At 37.7% G+C, this 23,873-nt stretch overlaps 1 protein-coding gene across 13 annotated transcripts in view; it reads left to right on the forward strand.

The window, feature by feature from the left end:
• RAPGEF2 (Rap guanine nucleotide exchange factor 2) overlaps positions 1–23,873 on the forward strand; it is a 184,879-nt gene that overhangs the window by 104,326 nt on the left and 56,680 nt on the right. For 2 of the 13 annotated variants that reach the window (XM_005486316.4, XM_074541186.1), the window contains exon 1: positions 10,201–11,022. The exons of 7 other annotated variants lie outside the window; for them this stretch is intronic. In XM_005486316.4, coding sequence (XP_005486373.1) covers positions 10,963–11,022 — 60 coding nt within the window. In that variant the 5' untranslated portion in view covers positions 10,201–10,962. Of the gene's footprint in view, positions 1–9,590; positions 9,813–9,910; positions 10,126–10,200; positions 11,023–23,873 lie in introns of those variants that run through there. 4 more of the 13 variants (XM_026792960.2, XM_014266528.3, XM_074541185.1 and 1 more) reach the window with 4 other exon arrangements.

Consider the following 23,873-nt stretch of genomic DNA (forward strand, 5'->3'; position numbering starts at 1 on the left):
AAAGAGAGCAAGCAAAAGCAGCAAGCTAAAGCTGGAAGTGAAAAAACAGCCCCATGTACCGCTTGTCTCTGTGTCCTGATAACAAAACTTCCACTCTTCAGAGCCGGTCTTAAAGGCACAGAACAGATGAATGGGGATATACAAGCATCATAACGTCACCCCAGGACAGACACAAATTAATTTAAGTAATGTCAGCAGAAAACCATAATTGGGTACACACCTAAATTTGCAGAGTATTGCTCATGAGAAGTAGCATGCTATGCAGTTTTAAACATGTTAGCATAGATATTTGTATGCTTGTTTGCCCATACAAACTTGTCTCTATTAATAACAAAACAGTATAAAATAATTCATTTAACATTTCTAGTGTTCATGAAAGTAAAATACACTGTATTGATTGTTCCATTAATAAAAGGGCTAGTTCTGAATGCTGCCAAGTGCAAGTGTCCTTTTACCAGGAAGGATAATTGTTAAGTCGCTTTTCTTCATCTACAAAATCCAGTGTGTAATTGCAAGAGCAACTGCTTTTATTATTCCATGATGGTGATGGTCTGCTCATGATTGCAATTGACCTTGGTGTGCACATCATAACGGGAAGTAATACAAAATACTAAATAGATAGACATAGTCTGTATGTTTGAACACATCCAGTAGCATTAATCCCTGAACAGTGTAACTGTGTTATACATGTTAGGTACATTTTGAAGTGAAACACTACAAAAATGGTGGGATAATTTTACCTGAAATGTGAAATGTTTGAGATGATTTGGCCAGCTCATGGTAACCATGTTTTTTATGGAAGTTGGATGTTTCTTCATGGGAGCATCCACTGGTAATGTTATAATGACAATAAGTAACTCCCATCCCTGTGTTCTGGCAAAACACCACCTTTTTAGCCTCACAGCCTCCTTTCTTCTTCACCCCTGTTGTAAGGGATTGTTACTTTTTCAAGTTATGTATTAAGTTTTGTTTTATTATTAATATATGAGCAATACTATCATTTTATTTTGTGTAGCACCCAAAGCAAAGCAAAATTGTTAGTTCATCATCCTTTTAGTAATTACTACTGGCAAGCTAATGCAAAATTAACGACATGCAGTGTTATTTACTCAACTTGCAGCTTCTGTCAGAGGTTGTCTATTTTTATAAATTACATCATCCTTACTGCAGAACTCTGATGTCCATTGGGATTTACTATTCTTCCATTCCCTTTGGAAGGGCTCACATTGATGTCATAACTGGATTTGTAATTGTGATTACAAGTGGAAACTGAGAGAAACATTGAAGCCATGCAGTATTTTCTGCAACTGAAGTGTCAGTAATGTTTCTGAGGGGTTTTTTTTGACATATTAATGCACTGGGTCCTGTCTACAGCTTGCAGAGTTGACAATGACCGCACATATGTAAAACTTTGGTTAATGACAGCCTAGATTTTCTAGAGTGGCACAGTTTTATTGCTGATACTGACGTGTGATGTGCTCTTTAATACTGTATAAAAGATTGTTTTTCTGCGATGTAGGCTGTAAAACCAAATGTGAGGTATGTCATCAAAGCATAAAGTTGTTCATGCAGCAGAAAAAATGGGCATAACTCTTTTCTAAATTGATCATTGCACAATGTAACTAAATACAAATATTTTATTTCTAGCAATTGGACTCTATGATCCTTGTTGAGTCTCTTCCAACTCAGCAGATTCTGTGATTAGAGCTGAGGAAAATTAAAAAAGCAAATATATACATGTGTAAAAGGATATCCTCATTAGAATGGGGTTGTTCAGTTAGAAACACTGTTTGTCTATAAAGTACATATGGTGAAATGGGATCTGTCATATTATATTTGTGGAATGCCATTACAGATCCTTTCAATGCTGGCGTTTCTGTACAGGCCAGTATCATGAGTGATTGTAGTAGTGCAGTTATTTGCCCACTAAAGGATGGAAAGAAGCTCTCAGCTCATTTTTTTCCCAAGCATCTGAGCCACTGTTATGTGACCTGAGCTTGACATAGGGACTTAAAGATAAAATTATTAATATTATTAGGTATTTCTGAGTACTTTTAATAAAGCCTTGTATTTGACTTGACTAGTTTCAAATTATCATTTTGCTGAGTGAATTTCAAAGCTTTAAAAAAATTAACAAATTTAGTAGTTAAAATATTCTAAGCAACAATAGAGTTGAAACACGGGGAAAAAGTAATGATCCGGGTTCCAAGAAGGCAAATGGCATTTTTGCCTGGATCAGCAGCGATTGTCACGTTGTACTCAGAACTGGTGAGGCCACTCCTGGAATCCTCTGTTCAGTTTTGGGTCTCTCACTACAAAAAGCACTTTGAGGTGCTGGAGTGTGTCTAATGTGTGGTGAGTAAACCACATTTTCAACTTTATTGGGTAGATGTGTGTATTACAGGGTCCAGGCTAGATCCTGCTGAGTGCAAATGCCATTATCCATGCTTGCATCCTTCATTCAGTAGCAGTTCATTTTGGGAGAGCTCACAAGTCCTAAGTAAAGCAGGTAGTTACCTTGAATTTACCACAAGGTTTGTCTGTGAATTCTTTCCCTGTCCTTCACCACCCTATTGTGTAGACATGCTTTTTATGCGCTTTTTAAATTCCTTGTATTCACACATTTCTGATAGAAAAACTTTTAAACTTTTTTTTTTTTTTTTCCTTTAGAAACCCTTTTTTTGAATGTAAGGTCTAGTTTAAGCATTAGTGTTCTGTTGTATGTGTGATGGATATTAGGAGCTGGGCTTTAGGTTTGAGTAGTTAGTGTTAATTATATTTGAATTTTCAGACAGTAAAGTTTTAATGTGAAGCTGGAACAGCTGGCAGGTGTTATGTGTATTGTTGATGAGCCTGGCAGAAAACCTACACATGTTGTGTTCTCATACTTTTTCACTATTTTATATGCAAGTGTGTATGCATGTCCTACAATGTAAAATATTTTACTTTTCCTTCCTTTTACTTCTAAATCATGTATTACTCTTGAACACTAATTGGTGAATGAAAGGCCTGCAACTAACTGGTTTTCAAGTTTTAGAATGATCTGTGGTGCACAAAAGACCACTTAAAAAGTAAGAATTCTGACACCAGTCTTGGAATACAAAACACTGTAGAACCAAATTACAAGGGAAACAGTCTGGCAGCTGCACTTCTACCTATTTTATTTAACACTTCTGTATCTAGGTAGCTGATCTTGTAATTCCAAGGGAAAAAATATAGTGTTACATTTGCAAAATGGGACATCCATCAAGTGATGGTAGTTGGCTTCCTGATTTATTTGATTAGGGAAGAGGAAAGGGCATTTCTTAGACTTTTATATTAAGTTTTCTTTATTTGAAGGATATGGTGTCGTGGTTTGACTTCTTTCCTATATAAAACCAATTTAGCTCATTTTGCTTGATAATTATTTTTAAAGTAAAGGACATGTGAAATTGCATGGGTTTGTTACTGATAAAGAGATCTGTATAAATTATTTCTGTTCAGTTGCTAGAGGCAGGGCACAAAGCTCTCAAGATGTGTTAGTGCATGGTGCATTACACAAGAGAGGATATGCAAGGGCACAAGGCAGGAGTTCTCCCCAAAGAAAATGATCTTACACTAGTAAACTCTTCAGTGTTGATTTTAATTGGGAACCCCTGGAGTAGGCTCTTCAGAGAGTCTCCTGGCATGAGACTATGGCTGGAGACAAAAACCAGTTATTTCCTTCCAACAGACAGCTGAAGTGAGTGAAAATTCTCTCTAACAGCAACCAGCTCTTTCAAAGTTAAACTTCCTCAAACCACCAGAGATAAGTAGTAAGCTACTCTGGGAGATGTCCAAGTCCACATTTAAAAAGATGAACAGGCAGTCTGGTGGCTTTCTGCTGGTCACATCTACATCTGCACCTTGAACAGAATTTCAGATTCTCCCTTAAAACTTCTAAGTAAGAAACTGTTAGAATCACACACAGAATCACAGAATTACTAGGTTGGAAGAGACCTTCAAGATCATCAAGTCCAGCCCATGCATTAACACCTCAACCAAACCATGGCACTGAGTGCCACATCCATTTGTTTTTAAAATGCATCCGGGTATGGCAACTCCACCACCTCCCCAGGCAGACAATTCCAGTACTTTTTCACCCTTTCTGTAAAAAACTTTTTCTTAATATCCAACCTATATTTCCCTTGGCCTAGCTTGAGACTGTCCCCTCTTGTTCTGTCAGTTGCTGCCTGGAGAAAGAGACCGACCCCCACCTACAGAGACTGCACCCACCTTTCTGGGAGCTGTAGAGAGTGATAAGGTCCCCCCTGAGTCTCCTTTTCTCCAGCTAAACAAGCCCTGCTCCCTCAGTTGTTCCTCATGGGGCTTGTGTTCCAAGCCCCTCACCAGCCTTTTTGCTCTCAGAAAAGCATTTTGTATAAGCTTAGAACAAAACTACTGCCCCTTCACTACTGCTGATGTCATCCAATGAATAAATAAACAACAAGAAATGACAGAATACCAGCTAGCATTTACAGGAGACTGAAAATTCTGGGGTTTGTTTGTGTTTAATCCATTAATATTTCATATTGGGACATTAAATAATTGTTCCCCTGCCTTGGTTGGTCTCAGATACATTCAGTTCTGTGCCACAACAATCATCCTTGCAATGCAAATACGTCAGTGTATTTCAGGGAACAGGTTTCAATGGAACTACTAATGACCTTAACAATATAGAATGTGGACAGTTGATTGGCCTCAGAAAAATATCTGAGTTTTATTTTTACATTTGAACAGTGAAGCAGTAGGACACCACATGGAAGACTTACGCAGTCATCCACCTTCTTTAAAGTTTTTCTACATTGTTCTACAACAAAGAATGTGAAATTTTAGGGTTGCCTCACATAAGTGAAGGACTTGTGTCTCTGGATTCCTGCTGTGAAATTCGTATGGACATGATGATATGTGAGAGTTTTTGTGGATATTTTGTTAGTTTGTTTTTCCTCCAAGACAGTAGACTGATTTGTATCTCAGTAGTGAACCTTGTCCCCAGCAGGTATGGATGTCAAAGTGCCGTTTAGATCTGGTAAAGACAACTTGCTTCTCCTGTGTGCCTGGCATCATGATTCTTGACCTTAAAAGTGTGTCTGCTTTGATGTTTAGCTTTGATGCTTTTCTCCCCGGTTAAAGAACAGAAAACATATTCTCACCTTCTCTGATGTAAATAATATGCCATTGTTAAATGTAGTCATTACACCAACGTGAGAAAATTTTGTAAACATTGGGAAAAACTTCCATCTATCCTGACATAATAAATTTTTTCCATTTCTGACGTACTGAAACAGTTAAAGAAATGAAACTAATCTGTGACCATTCTGCCAACTGAAGTCATTAATACTGCAAATTTTATGCCTGATTTTTAATTTCTAATAATGGTAATGTATAGTTTTGAAACCATGCATTCAACTTTATGCTTATGTAAGAATGAGCGCTTTGTTTTGTGTAAAAATCACAGGTAAATCAGTTAAACATGACATAAAGTGGCTTCACAAGCATGCATTTAATATATATGTATGTAATATATGATTTTAACAGATATTCTGGAAATAGGACATCCTGTCGCATTTTGGATGAGTGACCATCCACAGGTTTTCCTCGTATCTGTTCTAACACAGTTGTCAAACATAAAGAGTATTCAATGGCAAGTATTTTAGGTGAATACTACAAGTTGCTCCCATTTTAAGATGGACAGCATGCAAATAAACATTCTGCTGTGCTGTGCACAGAAGGTGACAAATGAGTCTGCTGTCAGAGGGAAGATTGGCACATCCACCCAGCTGAGGCATCAGCCTGACTGCTCTGGGCTTTTCATTATTTTAAAGATCTGGATTATGGATTCATCTGCAGCAGCAGTTCAACAGAGGGGCATTTGTTCAAATGGTCTGTAACATTAGTAAATAAGTTATCAAAACAGCACACACCAGTGCATTGTAAGTCTTGTTTTGGTGTCACCAGTTGTGCAGTGGACATTGTTGCAGTGATGGCAGTGCCACAGCCTTAGGAATTTAAAAAAATAATATGATGAATACTGTTTTATCTGTGTGTTATTTTAGTACCTTGGAGAACATATTTGGTAATTTTCTTTTATCCAACAATTTTATTTAAAGTGCTCAAAGTTCTTGAGAAAATACTTATGGGGTAGGTATGCCTAGACCATCCCATGTCTGCTTTATGCTGATAAATAGGAGCTCACTTGTATGAAGTCAGGTCATATGGCCAGAGATTTACATTGTTGGCAGTAAATTTGTCTGAATACTTTAGAATAAGATTTATGTATTGTATGGGACATATAAGTGTATTGTAGCATTTTGAGTGAATCATTGTTCTGGGTTTTAGTGGTTTCAGTTGGTGTTTTTAAATCTGATGGGAGCAACAGATTGTCAGGTAGTAATCTCTCTGGTAAGGTTAGTGGGAGGCAGAGAACACCAGCATTATAAAATTCAGAAGCATGCTCCTGGGAGCTTTAGCAATTTTGTGTCCAATAGCCCTGAGCTTAAATTCAAGTTTTAAACTTCTTTCCAAGTGAGGAGGATGGGAGAAAAAGAATATAGGTCTGCCTTATTTTCCCTAAAATGATGTACTCCATTTTTGCACTCTTCAATTTAGCTGTCTGTTATTCCACCTACACAGCTGTGTGATATCTGTGTAATTGTCCCTTCACTGTGAGTGTTTTTTCTAGCTACTGGAGTCATGCAGTGGCAGTAAATTCGGTGACCTTAGAGTGTTCTGTTGGTTTTTGACTAGGTGTTTGACCATGAAGGAAATGATACTGTGCATTGTGTTTAAAGGGAAGGGGAAAATGTGCTGATAATTTCTGATTTTGAGGTACTTCAGGAAAAAAATTGACTCTGTATGTAATCTGTGTAAAAATTTATCTACTTCTGTAAATAGTTGTGAGTTCAGGTAAATGCTTGAAATTGAGGAATTGAGGTAATCTGTTGTTGCAGCATTTATCATTAACCTAAAAAGGTTTAATACTCCAGGCATTGTTGGCACTGCTTAGGAGAATGATATCCATGTGAGATGATGTTCTAGAATGTAAAATAGTTGAGAGACATTGCAGTCAGATGATACATGCTGCTGAGATCTTTATCAATTTCTACCTAGAATTCAGTTTTGCTTGTGAATCCCTAATCCTATGGGGTATTTCTAGGATGTCTATACATTTGTAGTTGCTTTTAAAATGGCTTTTTAATGTTCTTTTCTGTGAATCATAAAGGGACGCTAGATTTTTAAAAAATAAATACAGTATTTTGAAAGCCAGAGATAGCTCATCATGTGCAATTATTACATGTCAGGTGTATTAACATTTCATTTTAATAGCCTAAAAACATTTGCAAAACTGTCTTGCCTTCCCCCCCCCCCCCCCCCCCCAAACTTTTAAGTCTAAGCAAGGAGTTCTTACATGGGTTTTGAAAAACCCATGAACAGAAAGTTGCAGGTTGGTTTTCATTGATGTATTTATACTTGTTTATGATAGAAACTTTCCACAGTATATTGTTCTTGTGTTTTACACTGATTTAAATTCCAATCATTTTTCACTGTAAACTATAACAATTCACTGGACTTCTACTTTAATTTTTTTTTTGAAAATAAATTATATGAGAGTATTTTCTGAACTGAAAATGGACAGTATGTTCACTCACACCATACCTGGAAATGGTGACAGTTGAGGAGGAAGGAGTAGGGAAATGGAATCAACCATTTATTCTTAAAGATGTTTTGACTCACAAATTGCCTGTGAGTGGTGTTGTCTTCACCTAATTTCATAAATGTCACTTTTCACATTTTGAGGCTTATTTTTCTGTTTTGGAAACCACAAAGTTTTTGTCAGTCTGATGCATGTAAACATCCATTAAACTTCCTAGGTTAATAATTTTTGCCGTCATGGACAAACTACTGGCTTTATTTACTACCAGATGAGTAGAGGTAGATAGTGGTGACCAGCATAAGTAATAAGAAAGTTTTTCATGGCAATGTTATATGAAAGTTTTGTGTTTTCCTACTATTTTGATGGGTTTAATCATGTTTCCATGTTACTCATGAAGGCTTAGGGCACAGAAACCTATGCTGGATTTTAGCTGGAAATATCAAGTGATGCAGAGAGGGTGCATGTTGACAGTTGTGTGTGTGATGGAGTTCAGAAAGTGGTGTGCTGCCTTCCTGCTCTGGGGAGATGTTTCTGTTTTGGCAGAGCTTCATTTTGTTCTTAACATGAGCATAAAATACTCATATTCTGCTCATGGTGTTAACCACAAGGCCACCCAATCAGACTGAAGAGGATTTCAATTACTTTGTCAACAAGTAGTATTTTTAAATTTTGTACTAGAGAGGGTTTGCCTTAGCTTCCTAGAATTCATAACTTCTGCTACTTCTAATCAGCACTTCATCAGAAAATTGATTGTGCTCAGCATTAAACTGTTTTACAAGGCTTAAGCATAATTTAATGTTCTAAAATCATCTGTTAGTTGCACTGGCACATGACAAAGACTTTCAAAATTCTAAACTAATTGTTGTAATTGAATAATTTAAAGACTAACTTATCTTTTAGAATATATTGAAGACCAAGGGCATAAGTGTCATTAAAGTCACATAAATGTAAATACATTCAGTTTAAAAAATGTTGTATATGAAACTCTGTCCATTGAAGAATTTTGCAAAAAATAGACTGGATTATTTCAGGATCTTCTCAACCATTACTAGAATTCATTTCCACTAATTTTTATAGCCTCATTTGCTAGCAATCATTGCCAGAAGTGAATGAAATCAGTGTGTAGCAAACTAAGCTCATTATCAGTGTACATGTTAATTTGGGGGAAGGCAGCTGCAGATTGTATGACATAGCATTCTGTAGTATCCAATTTTTTTCCTGTGTATTTTGCCTCTGTAACAACTGTTCAGTCTTTTTTTCTATTGTCCTTGTTGGGGAAAAAAATACTTTGAAGTTATTGTAAAGCCAGATGGTCTCTGATTTTAAAGAATGTGTTGTAAAGATGTTACAGAGAACTGTATAAAGTTGAAGCCTAATGGAAATGGGTCATGTGCCTGGCTTGGTCACTCCTGTGTCAAGTGTTACAAACCTGTGGCACTTCAGAGGTGCATTGTGTGGGGCTGACAATTTATTGCTTGAGCACATCCCTGTTGCATTTCAGCTCCTCTGCAGCATGATTTTATCAGTACACCATGAGAAGGGGTGCCATGTAAATGGGAGTGACTGGGGACATTTCTGAGTTTAAGGTACGATTACATTCTGAGGGGACAATTATAAATGCCATATTTATGTCAATCTCATCCCTGTGTGTTTTTAGTAGAATCTGTGTGTTCAGTGTGCAAGGACAAGCAGCAGTTCCATTCAGAAAGGCTTGAAATGGTATGTGAAAGGTGCCTGGACATGTACCTCCCACACCCTGTGGGTGGATGTCTCTGGCCTGTGAAAGGGCGAAGCTGCTGAAAATCTGAGCGAGCTCATCAAGTGCACTGTTTGTAAATACGTGATGAAAATGTTTACAGCTCTGCAGCAGCTCTCTTTTGGGTGGAGGGGTGGGGTGGGGAAGGGAGGTGATGTCTCTGCTTTAGCATTATCTTCTTGAAAAGTCGTGTTCAGTTCAGGATTTGACGAGGTAAACGTGGCTCTTCATTCCCACCCTGACTTCAGGGATATTCTTAGGAGCCAGCAGCGAACGGATCCCTCCCCTCTGGGGATGCCTTGATCTTCCGAGGCTGATACGAGACACAGGCAGGAGCTTGCTGTTTTATCTGCATTGTCCATCTCTACCTTAATGAGTGAAACAGTTAAGTATCAGAGGGGGCGAGCCTCTAGGAATGTATCTTCCATTTGACTGGAATATTTCGGTGGATAAAGGGAGAGGGAGGGAGAGGAGAGAGAGAGAGAAATCCACTTACATCACTCGAACTGCATTGAGTGTGTGCCTGTGTGCAGGTTAAGAGACAGACTTCAGTGTCTTTGCTTTCTGCAGGAAGCAGCAATGCCGTTTGTATCCTAAGAGGAATTTTTTATTTAGAAAAGGAAGCATTCTTTCTACCCAGGAAATGGCTTTCCTTGTGCGTTGCTATGCCAACTGCCTGCAGCCATGGTCTTCCAAAGTAAGCACAATAACGTAATTATATTGGCGTATTGCATTCAGACTCATGATTCTCTGGGTTTTTGTGTGTGTAACTGTTGTATTTTTGTTGCTGACTCTTTGGGCGGTAGAAGTGCTTGTCTCGATTGTGAGGAACAGGCATCATAAAATTAAATGCCCATCAATGTCACGCTGCAGAGATTAATTGTGCAAACTTGGTTAGCTGAGTGGAACAGAGATCACTGGTCACTACTCTGTCAGCATCATTAGCAGCCAGGGGAGGAGGTCCCTCTTCGTGTGCGCTGCTGCTGCCCTGATTTTGGGGGAGTGCAGGCTGCTGGTGGCGGGAGGGGGAGGCTGCATTTGTGACTGTGTGATTGCAAATGAAACAGGAGTATTAACAATGCTTGGCTGAGTGCTGGAGGCTGGTTCCTGCACCCTGACCAATATAATACTCTATTAAGCCTTTTTGAGGGAGTCTCTGTGCAGTCAGCCATTTTAGCTTTTTTTTTTTCGTCCTTTTTTTCCCCCCTCCTCCCTTTCCCATTCCTCAGGCTCAGGGAATGGTTTTGTTCCCTTGAATGGATGCTGGATATGTAGGGTTTCATCAGGCTCTGTGCGTCCTGACACGCTTCGACTTTGAGTGTGGCAAAAATGGAGACGAACGGCGTCGTTGGGATTGCTGCTCCGCACTGCAAGTGCGAGGGGGGTTTTGAGCTTACCACTAGTGACACTTTTAGCTCCAGCCTGCTTTCACCCCCTCCGCCTCTTTTTAATTTAATGCTGTAGAGGGTGACTTGCCATCCATAAGAAATTGGTACATGATGTGTAAATTCAGTTCAGCTTATGTTTCTTCATTATGAAACCACTTGCAATCCCAGCTAACCATGGAGTTATGGGCCAGCAGGAGAAACACTCAGTAAGTATTGCAAATTCTGTTTGTTCTATCAATAACCTGTCACGGGCAAACTGCATGGAGATTGAAGCTGCTTGTCGTCCTGCTCTCGCTGCCTTTCCTGCTTGTGGATTTCATAGCGGGTTTGGAGGGAAAGCTGCACCTGAGGTGGCATTAATGTCGGTGGCTGTATTTGAAATTGCTTTTAGCTGAAAAAAGGCAACTCTCTAGGTTCTTTTTGAATGTTAAAAATTTACTGAAAAAATGCTGACATGCTGTGGTTGGGCAGGAAGCTTTGAGCACTCAGTTAAAATCATTATGCATTTGTTAAAACTTTAAAGCAATATGTAAGCTGTATAACAAGTGATATAATTATAGGTGATGATAAGAATAGATTTATTCTGTCTAGTGTGTGGCACTAGTGTAGTTTTGCCTTGTAGCATGGCGTTGAACATCTGTGATACACTTATGCTGAAATGCAGAAACTGTTAGTAAAACATGGAATGAACAAAAGGCATAAGTACTGATGCTTTCTAATTGATCCCATGAGTCAGCTACACCTTTGTCATGCTTTAATCCCATAGGCTGCCTGTGTTTATTGTTTGGGAAAAATGCATTCATAAGCAGAAGAGCAAACATTATTTAACAAGGCCTCAGGTGTCAGGAATTAGAAATTTAGGTTTTGCATGACAAAAGGGTTCTGTAAGTTCTATAAAAATGTATAGAACCATATTGCTCAGTTAAAATGTTTAAAACTTCATGCTAGATTTTATATGATTCAATATAGTTTGCAATCTTAAAATTTGTTTGTTGGGAAGATATTTATGAATGTGTGTTCTGTGACTACTGTGCCTTCGAAAGTACATGGGAATGTGAATTCTATGTTCAGCAGATACAGTTAAAGAATCATAAATAGTGGGAAGAGGTGACAGCAGGAACTTTCTGAAGGAAGAACGTTTTTTTGGCAAGAATTCAGTGTTGATTGTGTAGAAATACAGGAAGTAATCTAGAAATGTTTTAGAATGTGTCCAGTGAATTTTTCCTACATGTGTAGCAACATAGCACAGTTTCTTATTGTAGATTGTTTTGTTCCTTTCCCTTGTTAATTACATTCTGTGTATAAGGGAGTTCATGTAACCAAACCATTTGGTGTTCATGAAATATTTAGAACTTAATCTAAAAAAAACCCAAACATAACCCACCTTTTTTCCTCCTGAAACTCAAGCACTGAAGAAGCTGAAATAGAATAGGATACTTTGAATTTGCAAATAGGAATAAAATACAAAAGCTGCATATGTATTGCATATGTTTTCCTGCTCTTTCTCCTCTCCAAAGAATGTCAATAAAAAGTTCTAGATTTACTCCGGTAGCACAACAAGTTTAACTGATATTAAATAAGTGCTTATAGATTAAGGAAAAAAATAAACTAGCTTTTTAGAAACTCTATATTACAAACTCTGTCATATTCTAGTTGTATAACTTTGAGGTTTTAAATCACAGAGATGAATTTCACTCTCCAAAATGGAGACTGGACTAAAATGTAAGAGTAGTAAAAGGAAAAATGTCAAGGTATTGCTTTATAACTGCCCCCATATATGCAAGAGAAAGAAATCATACTATCTGACATGCAGCTGCAGATTTTGCATGAAAAAAAGACTTAGTTTAAGGACTATATAGAACTTCAAACTGTTAGGACACAGACTAGCTCAGCAAAAACCACTCCATCAACAATGAAACTTTTCACGCCTGTTCACCATGTAGACGTTATTTTCCTTGGAAGGTAAGACTGAAAGATGTAAATTTTTCATAGAGAGGGAAGTTTGGAGTTCCAAGGCATAAGACTTTATCTTACTTTGCCTAAGAGAGAAAACTTCTTGAATTAATAATTTCTGGTAATGAGTTATTTTTATGTTAGTATGTTCCCAGAATTCTAAATATTTTATTGATATCTGACTTGAACTTATTTCAAGGAGAGAGGCTTAATTACTTCTGTGACATCCCCACCCAGAGTCTCACAGCTTGATTTGCTGGAGCTGAATGCAAAATTCAGTTCCAATCTGGAACTGAATGCAAAAATCTCCTGTGCAAGGTTTCACAAATTTCTGTGAATTAATTTTACTTAATGCTGTTAAATCTTAATTTCACACTAGTTTAGTTAGGGAATGAGGGATAAGGTTTAAATCTTTTGTTCTGTGAAAGTGGTATGCAAACTAGCCATTGTCTTAATCATGGTGAAAATTGAGAGAGGAAGAGTAAAAATGCTGTTGTGTTTTCTAGATTTTTTTAATATAAAAAATAAAGTCAGCAGCATCTATCAAGTGTATTGATCTTGCATGCCTCATATTTCATAAATTGGAGAAGTTTGAATCAGTGCTACAAGCACATATCTGAAAGTGATGTTCCTTGATACACAACTACTGTCATCTGTTTAACAGGGAGTAAAATTTTGCTGTGGGTGAAAGATGGCAGAGAAATGAAAGTAGGGCTGTTGTAAAAATACTTCTGCTTAGTTCTTGTATTTGATGTACTTTACCAGATTTTGTGTAATTAAAGGAGTCTCAGAATAGTTTGAGTTGGAAGAGTCATTAAAGACCTTCTGCTTCCAACCCCTCTGGTATGGACGGTGACACCTTCTACTAAGCCAGGTTGCCTAAAGCCCCATCCAGCCTGACCTTGGGCACTTCCAGGGATGGGGCATCTTCAGTAGGTTCATTATGTTTGGCTGTGTCCTTGCTGGTTAGAGGAGTCCTCTCCTTTGTAGGGCTTTCATTATAATTTTCTTAATCTTAAATTTTAGGAAGATGAATAGTGTCGCAAAAAATATTATTTTGTGGATGTTCAAACAGTCTCTTGAAAAGCTTCACACATTGCATCTTACACCTGGTTTATTATGTAGAAAAAATCACATGGAGATCTAGTGCATGACGGTTCCCATTGTAGGCTTGGGCCTTGTAAGGTGCTAGCTTTTGACCTCATTTCTGTTTTACCTTTGTATCTGTTGCTTGTAGGAACTTTACTCAAGATCAACTAAAAAACAAACCAAAATTAAAAAATTGACAGGTATAATGACTTGTAAAAATGGGACTTTAGATGCATAGTTCTTATATGACTGTGTACTGATTAACTCATGAATTGCACAATACATTGGAGTGGCTTATGGACAAACCTGTAAGAACGTATATTTTTACTTCAGGTGTAATTGAAATAAAGTCTCTGAAAAAGGACAAGTTTTGCTGCTGGCACAGAGACACTTCTTAAGTGATCATGGGTGCTGCAGTCTTTGATGTGCTCAACCTGTCTTGAATTACTAAAAAATACTGGAAGCAGTAAATCAAATTTTTGGGTTGTTCTTACCCTATTTTAATTCACAAAGAGTTGTGGCCATGTGCCAGGAGTCCCTTCCCTCCCAGGAAAGAGAAGGAAGTGGTGATATTTTGAGGAAAAGTCTTGAATGGGGATTGTTCAGATATGGGTACTTTCGTTTGATGTGTAGTAAAGGTGCCTGTTGGCATGCTTTCCTAAGAAATCTAGAACTATTCTAGAAATAATTTTCTTTTACTGGAAGAGATCATCAGTATTTTTCCTTGACTCATATAATAAATGTAGTGTGATATAGATATTTGTCCTTTGAGTGGGTATCACAGTGCACTACTAAGTTGTGGAAAAGAGGTGTGGTGCTGTGATCAGATGGCTACAGTTGCTAAGCTCCTTTCTATATCTGTGTCTGGAACAAAAAATAGATGTATGAAAAGCTCTGTCTAGGCAGTACTGACCCGTTGGCTGCTGCAGCTGCTGATGGTTATGATTTTGTTCATCTTGATGAATTACATTTCTCTGGGACTTGATACAGATTATCATCTTTGGTTGTTTGGCACCTTTATTTTTAGCACTTATTGAAACCAGATTTCTGGTTTGGCCTCTTCTGATTATTCCTTTCCTTTTAATTTGCTTATTTTTAAAAAAAATTTCCTCCCTGGAGGCCAGTAAAGGGGTTGTAGATTTTTCATGTGATTAGAAATAGCGTTTCACCTCTTTATAAGTGCATTATGATGCAGTCTTTAATTGCACGACCGTGTATCTTCTGCAAGATTTATCTTGAGGTGGATGGCTGTGTAATGAGCAGCTGTTTGATGTGTTGGGCTAGCTTCAGTGCTCAGAAGGCCAGGTTGTGTTTATGGTGTACGGTTCAAGTCTTACTCAGAAGAGAAAAGCACAAATATTATTCTCTTCTGTGGCTTTTCAAGATGCTTGTAACTGCAGTGCTCAGGCAAATAATTAAGGTATTGCGGGGGCGGCATTATCTTCATTTTTCAGTAAGGTCTGCTGAAGCAAATCTTTGGCAAAACATAAGGGCAGAATTTTGAGAGCCTAAGGTGGTCATTCCACAGCACAGGAAGGTCTAAATAAGCATTCAAAGGATGGATTTTGTTGCATGAGTATTCTATATTGGCCCACTTCAGGCACTCACAGCCTAATGTTCATATAAAAGGTTGATGCTAGGTGACTTGCCTGGCATCCTTCCAGAGATCTGTGGTAGACTGGCTAAATTCCTGTTCTGCAGGACAGCATTTAACTGCAGATTTCCCCAAAAGCTTATAAATGGTAAAATTTGGGTCATTTCAGAGGAATGACTGTGAATGCATTTAGTGACCTGTAGAGATGGCAGTGAGAGCATCCTTGGCACATAGAAGATGTCCTGCTATCTTTCTGTTTCGGTTTCAATGCCTGGGGATTGCACAGCATATTTCAAAGTGAGAGAAGAAGAGGGGGGGAAAAAAAAAGGGGAAACCCTCAAAACCATACCAGAAAGGCTACCATCTATATGTAATGAAGTAACTAAATTTTTTTCAGGTCAACATGGGTAGTTGATGTAGAAGATTGCACAGTAGGGCATTTTCTACCCAGTTTATGAAGTAAGAGAGTTTCAGGTCTCACAACATATTCAGTATTATGGCTCTGGTTTATATTCTAATGTGGCCAAATGTAGTGTTGGAGTATTTGCGGAGTGATGTTTTTGATGCTGCATACTGGAATGTGGCATTTATAGTCACAATGCAGATGTGAACCTGAAAAGGAAAGTCAGCTTCTTCCAAAATGCTGTTTTGAGACTGTGAGACTAAAGCTATTTATTATTACTGAGTTGTTGGCACTCCTGCCTGATCATCAGATGTGCTGAAAATCTAGCTGCAATTGAGAGCTGCTGGTACCCAACAATTATAAAAAACCAAAAACTTTCTGAGCAACCAAAAATCCCAAACATCAAAAGAAGTAAAAAATCCTAAATCCCTTAACGTGGTGTTGACTTGCTCCTGATTCTATGAGTTAATAAAAGCATAGAAAGAAGAAAAACTCTAAAAAGCAGAGATAATGTGTCGTGTTAAGTAGCCTAAGTTAAAAATAAGTTAAATATGGAATTCACAATATGCACAATGAGTAGCATGAAGTTCATTGTAACTAGAAACGAGCACTAAGAAAACCAAGGAAATTCTGTGCCTCAGTATCTGAAGTTCATTATTCCACCTGCAAAATAATTGCAGCCCCTGCTGTATACTGGCTCAAGGGTTTTAATCAGTGATACTTAATGATGGTACTTCATTTCCAAGTGATGTAAACTCAACAGTTTAGCGAACAAAATGGTAAAAATATTCCAGTGAGAGGAAGTAAGTTAGATTTTTTGAGAAATTTAATTTTTAATTATCTAAGGTAGGGGATCTCAGTGATATGTAAAGAAACATGTAGCTTATAAGAGGATTAGAAAATGCTGTGAGTTGTGCTGCTTTTTTCTGCAGTCGTGACTGCTGCTGATACTACTCCAGCAGCAAAAGCAAGGGGAGATGTCTCATGTTCTGTATTCTGCTGCTAGCATGAACTGAAGCTTATCTGCAAAATACTTCTGTACTTGATAACTTTACAGGTTGCCTGCAAAATCAATGAAATATCAAGAGATAGCAGGAATGATTTAAGAATATGAGCATTAGGAAGTGTGATTTCTAAATTCTAAACTAGAATTGCAAAAACATTTAGGCTATGTTCAGACCATCAGCACTCTGGGATCATGATATTGGTGCTGGAAACTCTGAAGTGTAATTTTTTTAAAGCTTATTTGACGTTTTTCTTCAGTTGTCTTGCATATTTTTTATTCCTTGTTGTATTCTAGGCTTTAAATTGCTACAAATTGCCCCTTAACAGCATCCTTGATGTTTGAAAAACTGAGCTAATTTTACTAATCCCTCATTGAATACACATGGGTGTGATTTTTGCTTGACTGAAATAAAGACAATATTTTCAGGATTTTTAGGGTTATTTTATTAAAATCTGATTTTTATTTTTGATACTTTATTTGCAACAGCAGATATATGACCAGGCTACTAATTCTTTAATGCACTATTACTGATGGATTCTTGGTAGCTTTTTCTAAAATTTGAAATTAAAAGAAGTAATACTACTAGAAAGAAGAAAAAAAACCCCCACTTGATAGGGTATTTCAGGACTTCTGCAAGTGAAGTCCTGGAAGTACTGAACCAGTGTTTCCAGTGTTTGAGAAATATGGTTAATATTAAAGGTTTGAGAAACATGAAATATGAATGTCTTGAGATTTACCCTTAACCAAAGAATCATGTACCCACCACATTTCATTGCCAATATTGTATTTAAGAATGTGGTAGCTGTAGAGCAAGAGAAGCGTGGCATGACTCCAGCAGTTCTGCGGAGTTTTTAGGATTCTAACCTCTGCATGCTTAATCCATCAGTCTGTTACAGAAATGTCACTGGCACTCACATGGTATCCCAGAATTGGGTAGTTGGGGGTTATTCCAGTTTTGTCAGCTTGCCAGTGGTCTTTTTGCTGTTCATTTTGAGATGGTGATGATTCAGCTGAGAACCAGGAGAAGAATAAACTGTGCTGAAGGGGTCTCTGCTCAGTGGGTTATTTGTGAAAGCTGATCCTGTGCCCAGAAGCTGAAATTTATTGGAGTGTTTATCATTCCTTCCAATCCCCCTGTTCTGTATGAGGATAGTAGAAGGACAGATGAAGGACAAGAGATTGCATTGCTGTTAAGTGGGTGATGTTGAAGGTAAATACCTTTACATTATGATAGTACCTGACACAAGCAGTGCTGCTGCTTGGTCCCTAATAAGTCTGAGGTGTAGGGATGGAGGTCAGCTATTGGATAAATTTAGTTGATTTTATTTGTCACTTGGGAAAGATGAAGGTTCACAACATTTGGTGAAATAACCGGAATATAGGAAATTCTGTGTGTGTGTTTGTAATTGACTCTTGTGGTGCTGGACTTGGTTACTAGACTGCAAGATTCTATTAATTCCATTCGCAAGAGTGTTGGTCCTTTGGGCAAAAGGCTGTATTTGTCTTTTTGGGTTGCTCTCACTGCAAATATGAAGCTTGCTGCCATGAACCAGTTGGTTCATGGTGTTCAGCTAACCTGGCATTCTTTACTTGGCCTAAACATTAAGCTGCCCAAAAAGCTAAAAATAAGACCTTAGGTCCTTTTGCAATCACTGGTCTCCATTGCAGATGCTGGAACACAAAATCCTGGCATGTTTAGTCCCCTTTTCATGAAAAGTGAAAGAGGATTTTCCTAAATGGGAAATAGATTGCTAAACTTCACAGCTTGGATGGAGTAGTTTTCTAGCATTTCCCAAGTCCTGAGTTATAGGCAGTCAAGTTGATGTCTCCAGTAATATGATGTTCCTTCCAAACCCTGTCCAGAACACCTTAAAAAGGTATAAAATAATTTGATCTGCTACAATTTCAATAATTCCTGTTCTTTGTGGTGTATAGAATGTGACTACCCTTCCTTTAATTCAAATGGATTTGCTGATTTTTCCTTACATGTCTTCTGAATTTGTTTAGTGATTTCTGTAAACAGCAGAAAGCTCTGAACCATTTGACAAAATGTCAAAAAGATTTTGCTTTGAATGTGAAAACAGTTGTGACTCTCTACACTCAAATGTGTGCATACCTCCATGGCACTTCCAGCTCTTAGATGCAGATGGAGATGGCAGTTCTCCTTTGGACTGGGAATATGCAAACTGGTTTAACACCAGCCTTCTCGTTCAGTTCCAGCTTCCCAACATGGATCAAGAGCCAGCTGCTTTTCAAAATAGAGGAAAAGCAGGCTTGTGAGTTAGAATGTGGAGAAGAGCAAAGTATTACATTATATGTGCATTTAGGATCTGTTAATAAGCTAGCAAATGCCATAAAATGTAGCTCCATGTAGCCTTTGTAGCTTTCTACCTGTATATAACTTATTTCAAGTGTCCCAGGCTTGGCTGGTGACCATATGGCAGCATTTGGTGGCAGTTATGCATCCTCTTGCTAACTGCAGTTACCTGACTTCAGAGACATGGGGACAGCCAGGAACCATGCTGCAAACGGAGGCAATAACCCAATGGGCAAGTACCTCAGCCTGGGATTTCTTTCCCTCAGTCTATAAATAAAAAATGTCATTCCCTAGCAAGCACAGGTGCTGTGTGCTGGGTCCTTTGGACAAACACTCCAGGTAGGATTCATTATTTGATAGCTTGACTCCAAACTGTGACCTTGCAAGTCAGAAGGACTGGTTTAAAGCTTTCTTCTTTTATTCCTCCTCCAAAGAATGATTTCATAAAAGTGACGTTGTTCTATTTTGTGGGTCTCCCTTTGTGTGTGTGCTCCTGTTGGCTGTTTTATTGTTAAAAATAGGCTCGTTCTGTTCCGTGCTGCTGTTCTTCCTGCAGAGCCAGAAGAATGGGAGCTGGGCTGTGCTCTTAGGCCTCCATCCATGGCATTGTTTCCTAAATGCCTGTCTGCTGCTGCGTGCCTGCCAGCCTGCCAAATGCTGGAGGGGTTGCATGAATGTCAGGAAGGTCTAATGCAGGGTGATTTGAAAGAGCATGGGGAAGTCTGGAAAAGAGAACATGGGTACAGAACTGGGCCATATATTTGCTCTTGGTAGTGGGATTGGTGGCTTCAAAACGGGGTGGTGAAGGACCTTGTACCTGAATGTGGCTGGTCATGGTTGTAAAAAAACCCCACATTCTAAATTTTGTGAAATTTAAACTGAATTTTGGGAATTATTTCTTAGTTAGCTTTATCCTAGAATTGCTGAGCCATCAGCCTTGTTCTCATTTTAGTCCAAGTAAGTTCTTTGTGCTCTTCATTTGTTCAGGGGTTTTTTGGTGGGTTTTTTGTTTGTTGGTTGGTTTGATTTGTTTTTTGTTGTTAAATTGTTTGTTTGTGGGGTTTTTTGTTTGTTTGTTTTGTTTTCTTTTGTTTTTTTCTTTACATATAAGGAGCTAAATAAAGGCTCTTCAAAACAAGCACTCTTTGCCCATGCTGTTTCACCAATCAAGGTACGGCTTGACGTCTAAATCTTAATGTATTTCTGATAACAAACTAGGAGAAAAAGAACCTGTATTTTCCAAATTCTTGGCAGGCAGTAGCTCTTTTCTCTGCTGGGTTGCTCAGGAAAGAGTCAGATGTCAAAATGGGTTGTGTCTCATTCACCTTTTCAGTCCTGACCCGCTGAAAATCCTGCTTGACCGGTGGGTTTTCAGCTAGGTTTTTTGGCCTTTGAATAAGTAGCTAACTATAGAGGGATCTTTTCTTTTGAAATACACATAAATAATGTAGAATATTCTTTTTTCTGTTGTCCTCACTTTTAAGGAACCAGGAGGAAAAGGAAAATGCATGAATTTATGGATTTATGGTGCCTTATTTATTGTGGTGCCTAATTTATGGTGCCTTAGTAAAATGTACTACTTAAATAATTAACTCTGTGTCTGGAAATGGTTGTTCACTGGATTTTTTTTTTTAAAGCAGCAGAGAAGACTCATGTTTTATTTTAAAACTGAAGTTGTTCACAGCTGTAGGAGCAGACTGAAAATCAAAGTAAAATGAGAACAGTGTTAAGTTCTTTTGAGAGCTATGGAAGCCTGTATTTGGGTGTACCTCTCCTTGCCTGTTGGTGTATGACTTCTGCAAATATTTTCTGTGATCTGACTCTGGGAATTTCTGTCCTATTCAGTCTTGCTCATTTTCAAATCAATAGGTTCTCAATAGTTGATAATATTGTTGTTGTTTTTTGGGAGTTCTGTTGGTTGGTTGGGTTTTTTTTTCATTGTGTTGTTTGTTTGCTGTTTTTTTAAAAATTTTGTTCTTGGGGTGGTGTTTTTTGTGTCTTGTTAGAGACTTCTTGCATTTCAGGGCAAAGGATTTTTAGCAGTTTCCATTTAGCAGATATTTTCAAGGTCCCTGAAAAATACAGCTGCTTTTCCTAAATAAATGATTACTTAAGTGGAGTTTCCCAAACAGTGGCGTGCATGTCAGCAGTAGGATATAGAAAATCTAGTTATCTACTTATTTCCTGTTGAAGGAAGAGGTTGTTTAGGCAGTTAAATGTCACTCCTACACCTGCAACTTCCATTAGTATTGTACATTAGTATTCCTTCTGTGATGATGGTACCCAGGGAAAACTAACCTTAGGAATTCCTGAGTTAGAGTAGCATGATTATTTTTAGAATTTTTTTTTTTTAAGTGAATGTTCAATGTTCCAACTGGAGTTTTATTCAGTTAAGCATCCAGAGATAACATGCTTAGTGTAAAATGTCTACCACTTTTAGGAAAGTAACTTTCTAAATCTCTTGCACCGTGTGTTACAGCACACAGCTACCACCATTTCAGTGCTGTTGTAAATGAGCACTTGGTTTGGCTCTCAAATTGTCTGGTCATTGCAAGGTGACCTAATGCAGTAGTTCAGGTAAATGCACACACCTTGACCATGTAAATACACACACTATTCCAGGGTTTCACTTCTGGTAGATGGGAGAAAAAAGATGGATCTCACTTGATTGTGTTTGTAGAATGGGCTGCAGTTACTGGTCTTGGTATTTCAACCTGATTTCTGTACTGCTTATTTTTCTGCAGCTTGGCAATCTGTGATGTAAAAATCTCTTCCTAAATAAACACCACTGAAACATTTCATGGTGTCAGTAGAGTATGTAAGTTTTTACATGGGTTGTGTTTTTAGGATGCTGTTGACGCAAGGCAGGAGCATAAGGGATGATTTGAACTCTGTGGGCACACCTGCACAGACACAAATAAATGAATTTCTAAAAGTCACACATGAATGTCAGCATTTTAAGCAGAATAACATGGTGCTTCAATTGACAATGTCTGCTTACTCCAAAGCAGCCTTGATTATAACAGGCTTCATTTGGAGCGTTGTTGGTTTGCTTATCTCATACTGTAGTTGTGGATGTTTGTATAAGTTAGGCAATTAAAAAAAAAAAACCAAGGTGGGAGGCTAATGAAATTTAAGGTTACATATTACAGTTTTGAGTAAATGTCTCTTGGACTACAAAGAAAAGCTCTGCAGGTTGTTTCAAAATTTATTGGAGATATTATTACAATAAGAGATGCTTCTGTGCTGATATATGTAAATAGCTTTAAATGACTTTGCACAGTTGCTGCTGCACTGTGCTCCAGAATTTAGAGAGCACTGTAGTGCTTCCTAAAGACTCCTTGATGAAAAGAAGAAAAATGATCAAAATGATCGTTTTGTCTTTCCCTTCCTATGATCACAGTGAGCACACAGTAGTAAGTTTTGTGCCCAAGGTAGTTAATAATTGAGTTGTTTGTAGAAGTTGGAATCTTGCTCTGTGTGACAGAATACAAACTATGGAGGTATTAGGGGTGCATGATGGCATGATAGCACATGCAGTTTTGAAAACTTGTGTCAGAATAAAATATTTTCATGAATTTTCTTTGACTACCATCTGAGGAAAAGTGTAAAGTAGCAAGCAAAGCTTGGGGTGTTACAGCAACATTCACCACTGTTGTGTTGCCATGGCATGAGAACATTTGCACTGGCAAAACTCATAAAATAAGTAATAAAGCTGTTTGACTAGTAGTCATGTTAGTATAGCATTAAAAATTATATTTATAGTAAAATCATAGTATTTGAAGATTTTGCAACATTAGTCATGTATAAAGGAAATGTTTGTCATTAAAAAACATTTTATCTTGTTACTGTACTGTTTCTTCATTAGCCAGAAAATTAGGAAGACTACCTATACTATCTGTTATGCAAATATGAAACTTTTTTACTTTTTGCAATGGTCTGAGAAGTATTATCTACAGACTTATAAGATTTTTTCAAGCAGTCTTTCTTTTGAAATTCACCTTTGAAAATAACGTAATTCCCATTTTCAATCCAAATTAATTGCCTTGTAGATGTTCAACTTTTAAAAGCAATTGTAACATTGTTTTAAATGATCAATATTGTGCAATTAGCAAGCTAAGACTACTGATTATGGCAATATGCATTTTTCTTTATATTAAAAAATGCTACAATCAGGATATTTGGAAAAACAGGCTTTAGCAAGGGCTTTGATGTCCACTTTGTGTCATTTGTAATATTGCAATTCTTTGTGTTCTTTTTTTTATTTGAGCTGAAGCAGAAATGTGCAGCTTCCATTGTCAGTCAAGGAAAACAGTGGAAACTTCCACCCGCTTTTCTCCTGAACTCTTCCTTGATGTTCTAAAGCAAAGATAATCCTTTACTTAACACTCCAAGGGTGGCATTGACATGGCTGCAGCCGTCAGACTTCAAAAAAATTTTCCATTTAATTGCTTGTGAATTAGTCATGTCTCTCTTGAAATTTTCATCAAATTTCATTCAATTAATATGGTATTTTATGGAGACAGGGCTCAGTTTTTGCATCTATGCACAGGAGCTCCCTAAATATTTGTATCTTTAAAAAAATTCTTTGGAATTTACACCGTACTTAGGTGTTTACTAAGAAGCTACCAATAAGAACATCTAAAATGTTTTTATGTTAGTCGTGTTGGATTTTGTCTTTTTTCTTCCTCTGTT

The sequence above is a fragment of the Zonotrichia albicollis genome, chromosome 5 (genome assembly GCF_047830755.1).
Source record: "Zonotrichia albicollis isolate bZonAlb1 chromosome 5, bZonAlb1.hap1, whole genome shotgun sequence".
NCBI lineage: Eukaryota > Metazoa > Chordata > Aves > Passeriformes > Passerellidae > Zonotrichia > Zonotrichia albicollis.